The sequence below is a fragment of the Quercus robur genome, chromosome 12, assembly GCF_932294415.1.
Source record: "Quercus robur chromosome 12, dhQueRobu3.1, whole genome shotgun sequence".
Lineage (NCBI taxonomy): Eukaryota > Viridiplantae > Streptophyta > Magnoliopsida > Fagales > Fagaceae > Quercus > Quercus robur.
In genome coordinates this window covers 12,570,272-12,579,755 of record NC_065545.1, presented here as the reverse complement: position 1 = coordinate 12,579,755, position 9,484 = coordinate 12,570,272, and the positions used below count along the sequence as shown (strand labels likewise).

The following is a 9,484-nucleotide window of genomic DNA, read 5'->3' as shown; positions in this document are numbered from 1 at the left end:
CTTCATAGATATAAAATCAAACCTTAATGGTTTGTGTAAGGACACAATTTGTAACGTCCCAAAATGATGTTGGGTTCGCACGTAAAAAGGCCCAAACAATATCATTTATAGAGCGTGGGTTTGAAAGGCTAGGCCTTGATCACCGAACGGTGGTTTGTCGTGGTGTTCATACAGAATTAAATCGTGTTCGCTCGAGGAGTCTTTCTCCTGGAGGTGGACTGGGGAGGCTCTGGTTTTTGGCCTTTTCTCCTAGCCTCCTCTCTGTATTACTTGCTTCTCCTTTTATATTAGCCTGCGTCCCTTATCCTACGTCCACGTGTAGGATCGACTTTCCAGGACTAATACTTGTCCCATCAGCCCATACCCAAAGTGGTTGGGGGTGGTTGTAAAAGCTAAAGAGCATGGCTTTGTCAGGTGCAGAATGCTTTATTGCAATGCTAGCAGCCTTTTACTTGCGCTGTTTCCGCACTATGATCAATCTTCCTTTTAGGGGCATTTATGGCATGCCGAGCAGGAGCTCATCCTCGGCCATTTCCTTAGACCGTCCTCAACTCTCATGGTGCGTCCTCGGCCCTGTATCTCCTCGGCGCAGGCCTTGGGCCTTAACATGAAATGGGCTGGGGTCACAAACTTTCTGGCCCCACAGTTTGCATAGGTTAAAAATCATAACTTTGAGTAGAAATAGGGTTTAGGTTTTCATAAACAAGCTTGAGCAAAGATAGAGTGAGCTTATGCAAAATTTTTATTTGACTTTAATAATCACTTGAGTCAAATTTGATTTCGCTCAACCAGAACTTCAATTTTCCAACATCTTCAAAAAAACTCTTAAATAGATTCATGCTTTATTTCATAGCTTGTAATTATAATCTCTTTTAACTCTTGATTTGGTACAAAGAATTTTTTTCTCTTTTTTATTTTTATTTTTTTCCCTTCTTTCTTTATGAGAGAAAGGTATTTCAACATAAAAGTATAGAACTTACCAGTTACCAATACTAAATTTCTAATATACCTTATCAAGGATAACAAAATGACTCCACATTACCTCATTTCGACTTACCTACTCTAGACCGGCGTGAGATTTTCCCACCTAAAAAAAAAAAAAAAAAAAAAAAAAGATGGGATAAAAAGAAAATACCCCTGATCCCACTCCCACCTGTCCTTACCCCTGTGAACCAACAAGAAGCAAGCTTTCACATTAAGAAAAAACAAAATAAAATAATGGGACACCTTGGCCTTAACGGTTGGATTCTATTGGCGTCCGTACAAGTTTGGATTCTTTAATCTGTTTAAGAAAACTAGTGAGTTCTTCGCTTGCAAAGTTTGCTTATAAATATGCTACCATCATTGACTTCCATACAGACCATACCTCTCTCTCTCTCTCTCTCTCTCTCTCTCTCGCATCCGTAATTTCTGCAGTTATTAAAAACATGGCTGATGATGTAGTACTACAAGAAGCCATTACTGACGAAACCAATGAGGAATTTTCTCAAGGGCTCAAGGAAAAGAAACTTTCATGGCAACAGTTGCGAAGACATGACTCTTTGGAGATCGAGTCCCGCAGCCTTCATGGTCCTCATCATGGCCATCACTCCAAGGTTTGCCACCGGCATCTCTTTCCAAAAAATCTCCATATTATAATTCACATCAAATTATTTTTCCATGATTACTAATATAAGTCAAAAATAGCAATTTTTCTTTGCATGTCAATTAGGAAGACACATATTTTGGATTATTTGACATATAAATTTAAATATTTTGGCATAAAATATATACTATTTTTATTTTTTTTCCTTTCAGGATATGGGATGGTCAGTAATCTTGCGTCTAGCATTTCAAAGTATTGGAGTGGTGTACGGGGATGTTGGTACTTCACCACTATACGTGTATTCCAGCACCTTCCTCAATGGTATCTCGCACAATGATGATATCCTAGGAGTACTTTCTTTGATCTTCTATACCATCACCTTAATTACTCTCATCAAGTACGTGTTGATTGTTTTAAAGGCCAATGATAATGGCGAAGGTAAGATATCCAACTATGAAAAACTTCTCTTCATTTTACAATCATAATTTGGGTGGTCTTATAATTAAAGACCAAGCAAGAAAAAAGTAAATCATTGAACTAAAATTTTGTATTTCTCGTAATATATTTATACTGTTACCACAAAATTTCATCTGTCAAAATTTCTTTCACAAAATGTTTAGGCTTGAGCCTTAAAGAGTGTTCGGCAAAAACTCTAATTTTAAAATTATTTTTGAAAAAAGAAAAAAGAAAAACAAAAAATCAAGTTGGCTCTTAAATTTTTAATCAATTGAATGACTGATGGATCAAAATTGCATAACACGCATGATTTATTCATTGAAGAATCAAGACTCCATTTAAAGATAGAGCTTATAGTAATCTGGCAGAATAATAATTTCCACTTTGTAACTCAATGAAAATAAATTTCAGGAGGGACATTTGCCTTATACTCTCTCTTATGCCGGTATGCCAAGGTGGGTTTCGTCCCGAATCAACAGGCTGAGGACCGTGAAGTGTCAAACTACGAGCTTGAATTGCCGGATCGTAGTGCACGAATGGCATCGTGGCTCAAGTCTAAGCTAGAGAACAGCAAATTTGCAAAGCAAATCTTATTGTTCGCAACAATGCTTGGAACTTCCATGTTGATTGGGGACGGTGTTCTTACTCCTTGTATCTCAGGTTACTTTCCAATTTTTTTCATTTCTACAATAGTACTTATGATTATGCCATATTGTGTTTTCATTTATACAATAAGTATATATATTTAACATTCCTTTACATGTTATACTCTCAGAAGGATAAACCCTAAATAATTATAAGATATTCATAAATTAATTATAAAAAAAAATTAAAAAATAAATAAATAAAAAAAGAGAGAAGAGACTATATATGAGATGCATGTTACATACATCTGATACTATATGAGATACATTCTCTTGATGAACTTATAGGTATTTTATCAACTATTACTATAATTCATGTTGACTAGAACATTGAAAGCACTTTTACCATGTATTGAAAAGATTTTTTTTTTTTTTTTCCTTAAAATTTTTTCAGTAGACTCAGAAATTGGCATATTTCCTCCTGATAAAAGTCATAGGATATGCTATAGTTGTTAGTGGGACATGGATTTGTTTTCAAGTATAAATATTCGTCTTTTATTTCTATATTGTAAAATTAATACAAAGTTATAAAATCATAATTTTAGAATCGTTTCAAGAAACCAAAGCAGGAAAAAAAAAAAAAAAAAAAAAAAAAAAAAAAGCAGTAAACAAATACCGTGAATTATATATATATATATATATATATATATATACCTCCGTTACAGGGAAGGGTCTACCTTGTTTTGTAAGTTCTTGTAAGTTGAGCTGGTTGTGATCAAAATATATATATAAACTTGCAAATTTGCTTTTCTCAAAAAAAAAATAAATAAATAAATAAGACTTGCAAATTTGCTCTTCTAACAAGGGCATGGATTAATAAAGTGTTCCATTCTCTTATATAGTCCCATAAAAACTTGGGCAAAACCTGACTTCTCTTGAAATGAAATCCTTACTCCTATCTAAGAAGAATAAAAATATGAAGTAATTATATAATGGTAAATTTATATATACAAAAAACCACCTCAATTATTTTCATTTCATTCAATTACTTTTTAAGTTATCATTTTTATTCTATATATTAATTCTTTAAATTAATAATTCTCAAACGCAGTATTATAGCCTTTTGCAACTTACATGTACTTGACTTTTGTTTTTTTATCCTCTATTTATTTGGCTTTTAAATGCAAATTACAATCTTTCTCTTTTGCAATGTTTGTGATGGCAGTTTTATCGGCTGTGGGAGGAATCCAGATAGAATCAACTAAAGTAACACAAGGTACCCCCATTTGGCTATGCGGCACATCATAATTTCTTTATATTAGCAAAAAGAAAATCAATTTATTATAAACTTGATTCATTTCAATTTTTTCTGTCCAATATTTTGTCTTAGTATGTGTTAAAATATTGTCTACTTTAAGAAATCGATAGTAGAAACAACTTTAATAACTTTTTAAGCATAAATTTCATTTTATTTGAAATAAAAAAATTCCTTTTCCATGTACCATATATATTCAATTTTATATTGAACTGGAAAAAAAAAAAAAAAAAAAAAAAAAAAAAAAAAAAAAAAGCTATAGAAGCAAACAAAAATAAGACAAACAAAAACAATTTCGCAAATGCAAGCAGTGCACAATAGTGCAAGGTTTTCTTTAAAAAAAAAAAAATTATAAGCAATATAAAGTGCCCTTATCTATACTTTACTACTCAATAAATTATATTATATTGACATTAATAGATTATGATTTAGTGATTTCAATTTTTCTTTTCCAAAAAATAAAATAAATAAAACCTCCCTATTTAACATGGCCTTTCTTCTTCTTCTTCTTCTTCTCAGATTTTTTTTTTTTTTTTTAATGGCTTTATGTATACCGTCCTCCTTAATATAGAAATACATTATCTTTTTATAAAGAGCATATAATTTGGTGTGGTTTCAAATTTTTTTTTTTTTTTCCTAAAAAACCAAGTTAAAAATTAAATAAAAAATTATAGAAGTTATAGTTATAATAAGCCAAATAAAATAATTATTTTTTAAAAAAATCAAAATAAAGCTTTAAATTTAAATGATTCATTATTGCAAACATATACAGTGGATAGGGAGTTAAGAACAATTATAATAATTTGAAGAAATAGACTTAATTTTCTTTTTCTTAGAAAAAAAGTCTTTGAGTCAATGGAGCGTATGAGATTCTATATATATTTGATTGTTTGAGGATAAAATTGTCAAAGTAAAAAAAAAAAAAAAAAAAGGTTCGTAGAGTGATTGTTATTTAAAATCAAACTATCCATAGCCAAGAATGTAGTGGTGAAGAAGTTAGTTATAATAAGCAAATTTAAATTTTATTAAAAAACTTTAATTAAACTATTCATAATCACTAATATATTTTTCTGATTAGAGCAGTAAGTTCCGAGTACATGGAAGGCAAGAGAATAGATTAATATTACTAATTTCTAATTGATCAATCTCATGCAGTTTTAAATTAAAGAAAAATTATTTGTTGAACATTCAATTCAGATTGCCAAAAGTCTTATAACTCAATTGATATATATATATATATATATATTTATATGTTTCCAATAGAGGCATGTCTAGAATTCAAATCTCTCTCCCTAACTTATATAAATAAATAAATATATATATATATATATATAATCAATTCAGCATCATGAGGAGATTGAATTTTATGTCAAATGCCGATATATACTAAGGCTAATGATAATTAATCAAGCAACTCTGCCCCATTCAAATATGAATATTTTGATTGATATTTATATGAAAAGACATTTTATCAATAACAAGTTATTTTGCCTTATATACAGATATGGTTGTTTGGATATCAGTGGTTATATTGATTTTGCTATTCGCGATTCAAAGATTTGGAACAGATAAAGTAGGTTATACCTTTGCTCCGATAATTTGCATTTGGTTTGCGTTTATTGGGGGCACTGGCATCTACAACTTCATCAAATATGATCCTGCTGTTGCTAAGGCAATAAATCCAAAGTATATCATAAATTATTTTCAGAGGAACAAAAAAGATGCTTGGATTTCCCTTGGCGGTGTTGTCCTTGCCATAACAGGTTGCAATTTCTTTCATTTGTAAATTGTAATATATGTACCTTCAATTAGCTGAAAAGTTGTTAATGTAGTGTTACTTGTAAAATTATGCAGGAACTGAGGCTTTATTTGCTGATCTTGGTCACTTCTCAGTTCAATCCATTCAAATAAGCATGTGTTGTGTAACCTATCCAGCTCTTATTTTGGCATACACTGGTCAAGCATCCTTCCTTCGCAAGCACAATGATCTTGTTGCTACTACCTTTTACAAATCCATTCCAGGTAATTGCTACATGTCAATGGCCAAATTGACATTGTTTCTTCTCTCTTTTTTTCTCTATACATTTTTTGGCCTTTGATATGTATAGTTAACTAGTTCTGAGTGTGATTTATATATGATGCGCAGGACCATTATATTGGCCAACGTTTGTGGTGGCTGTGTTAGCATCAATTATAGCAAGCCAAGCCATAATATCTGGGACTTTCTCTATAATCCAACAATCCCTCACACTAGGGTGTTTCCCTCGAGTGAAAGTAATCCACACATCAACTAAGTATGAAGGACAAGTTTATGTACCTGAAGCTAATTATCTTCTTATGGTGGCTTGCGTAGCAGTCACTTTGGGTTTTAGGACAACTACTAACATTGGCAATGCCTATGGTAATCCACAACCTACATATATAATTTTCCCGTCTTTAGTTCTTTTTTTTTTTTTTTTTTTTTTTTTGGTTGAAAATCTTATTTGATATTTATTAAAAGTCAGCAAAAATACAATTATACTTAGAAAAAGTATAGGCTTTCAAAAGTTGTACATAAGATATAAAAAGTTTCATATAATCCAAACACTACAAAATATATATATATATATATATATATATATAAGAGTCTCATATATATGAGTTGTAACTAATGTTGCAATTAGGGATATGCAGCGAACCCACCAAAATCGACCCGACCCATCGGGTTAGGTCGATTTTTAAGGGTTGGTAGGTTGGATTGGGTCATGAATTGTTTTTTTAATAGTGGGTCGTATTGGATGCAGGTCATGAGATTTACAAATCCGCCTAACCCAACCCGACCCACCTCTAAAAATATATATTATATTATAATTTTGTTATTTACTTTTTTTGCCCCTCTTCCTAAATAAAACCCAAATCCTAACTTCTTCTCATATAGTTTATATTTGTTTGATATTATGCTCATGATTATTTGGTTATAAATTTGCTCTTATTTGTAGTGGTATTGTTCTAATGCTCAATTTAATAATAATTAAAAAAAGCTTGGGTTGGGTTGGACCCCTGTGATGGGTTGGGTTAAATTGAATTTTTTCTAACCCACCATAGTGGGTTGGGTTGAAAAAGCTTCTCAACTTGACTCAACCCAACCCATGCACACCTTTAACTACAATATATAGATTTAAAGAGTCATATATATGAGTTGTAACTAAAGAGTTGTTAATTTACTTTGTGCAGGGATAGCAGTGGTTTTTGTAATGACCCTCACATCTTGCTTCATAGTTCTTGTCATGATCATGATATGGAAAACCCACATACTTCTCATAGTTCCTTACATTCTTATCGTTGGCAGTGTAGAGCTTTTATATTTAAGTTCAGTCCTCTACAAATTTGACCAAGGAGGATATCTTCCCATAACATTTGTAGCAGTCCTAATGACTGTAATGTATACTTGGAACAATGTTTTCAGGAGAAAGTACAATTATGAGCTTAAGCATATAATTTCTCCAGAGAAGTTAAAGGAAATAGTTGCTAACCCAAGCCTTTGTCGAATTCCTGGGCTTGCCCTGTTCTACTCAGACCTTGTTCAAGGCATCCCACCAATTTTCAAGCACTATGTGGAGAATGTGCCTGCTTTGCAATCTGTCCTTGTTTTCATCTCTGTCAAGTCACTTCCCATAAGCAAGGTTCCAGTGAAAGAGCGTTTCCTTTTTCGTCAAGTAGAGCCTAAAGAGCTTAATGTGTTTCGCTGCGTTGTTAGATATGGATACATGGATGTGCAAAATGAGCAAGAGCCCTTCGAGAAGGTTTTGATAGAAAACTTGAAGGCGTTTATTAAAGAGAATTTATGGATGTCCAAAAAAGGGCTGAACAATAATGTTGAGAACATTGAAGATACACTGGATGGGAGGCATCTTCAAGAAGATATGCACTCAGAGTCATTTGAAAGAGAAATTGAGACAGTGGACAAGGCATGGCATGCAGGTATTGTTCACTTCATTGGTGAGACTGAAGTGGTTGCTGGAAAAGGAGCTGGTATTGGAAAGAGAATTGTGATAGATTATGCTTACACTTTCTTGAAAAGAAATTTGAGGGAGAGTGATGAAGTGCTTGACATTCCTCACAAGCGTATGTTGAAAGTGGGTATGACTTATGAACTTTAATGGATTAGGATGTGAAGAATAGAACCGTTTGATAAATAACAGAAGCAGTGTGCAATAAACTTTTTTTTTTCTTCTTTTCTTTTCTATCTGTGAGAATTGAGAAGGCAGACAGTTATATATATATCTAGTGTGCAAGCAAAAAATAAAAAAGATTCACTATGATGTTTTGAACTTCTTTTCTTCTTAATGAAAGTTACGTTATTCACATTATAAAAAGAAGAAGAAAAAAAAAAAAAAAAATTGATTCTCCTAGAAATTAAGTGTGCGGATGGCTTCATTGCTGATGCATTTAAAAATTTTCTAGAAATAAATTTCTTTATTATGTCCTTGTGTGGAACTTCTTTGTTTCTTGTTACACACCAATAGTTTTTTATTTTATTTCATTAATATACTTGTTTGGCCAGTATTCCAATTAAAAGTAGGTGAAAACACCATTTTGATCCCTACATTTTGAAGTCACGGTCAATTTAATCCCTACATTTTTGTAGCAGTCAATTTAGTCCCTGTTATTTTCAACTTAGAGTCAATTTGGTCTTTACCATTAACTAACTAATGGAAAATGCCTACGTGGCTAACGGTGTACTTTGTTGGCATACAAGTGGCAAAATGTATATATATAATCAAATATTTAACATTTAGAAGACCACATAAGCATTTCAATAACAACCAAAAAAAAAAAAGCCATGTCAAACCAAAAACTAAACTAGAAAAATTAATTTTTAAAAAAAAATGTTTTATTTTTATTTTTTTATTTTTAAATCCTAGATTTCTTTAATTTTCTTGTGTATTCTTGCACTTTATTAGCTACCAAACACAGCCAAACAATACACCAATCCGAAAATCCCAACCAAAATCTACCAGCAGAGAATCTTCTAGTTTCACTTCTTCTTTCTTTTAACAAATCTCTTAGCTACACTGCTGTTTTCTGGTAATATTTCAGCAGAGTTTCAACCTTTACTTTTTCACAGGATTCGCTCTCGTTTATTGAAGTGCTGCCCTCTAATTATGGGGCATGAGCTGGTACAGGCCAATATGAAATTAAGCCAATCAGATTGTGTTTAAGTAATTTTGATTGTTTATGATGAGTTTCTCATCCATTAGGACTTCATTTTCCAATCAACTAGCTGCTGCAGCTATGGTTTATGTCACCCAAAACAACACTCTCAAGTCCTACGTGCTCTGGAAATCTACGAGGAAATCTCTTTTGATCCTAGAACATATATGGAGCTTGTGGGACCTAAGTATAATCATGAGCTTTCTTACTATAAGGTATGGGATGCAAAACAAAAGGCAATTGCTAAGATATTTGGAGATTGGGAGGAGTCTTACCAAATGTTGCGAAAGTTGTTGATGGCATACTTGGATCAGGATTCGGGTACCCAGTACAACTATTTCACCATACCTA

General features: G+C 32.2%; 1 protein-coding gene across 1 annotated transcript; it reads left to right on the top strand.

Annotated features, from left to right (window-relative positions):
* The first annotated feature begins 1,367 nt into the window (after positions 1-1,367).
* On the top strand, positions 1,368-8,253 carry LOC126708823 (potassium transporter 5-like). The gene is made up of 8 exons (XM_050408786.1): positions 1,368-1,595; positions 1,798-2,023; positions 2,453-2,701; positions 3,851-3,901; positions 5,443-5,703; positions 5,795-5,962; positions 6,087-6,341; positions 7,154-8,253. The coding sequence occupies exons 1-8, from the start codon at positions 1,428-1,430 to the stop codon at positions 8,077-8,079; spliced, it is 2,304 nt and encodes a 767-aa protein (XP_050264743.1). The 5' UTR covers positions 1,368-1,427; the 3' UTR covers positions 8,080-8,253.
* Positions 8,254-9,484: the final 1,231 nt, after the last annotated feature.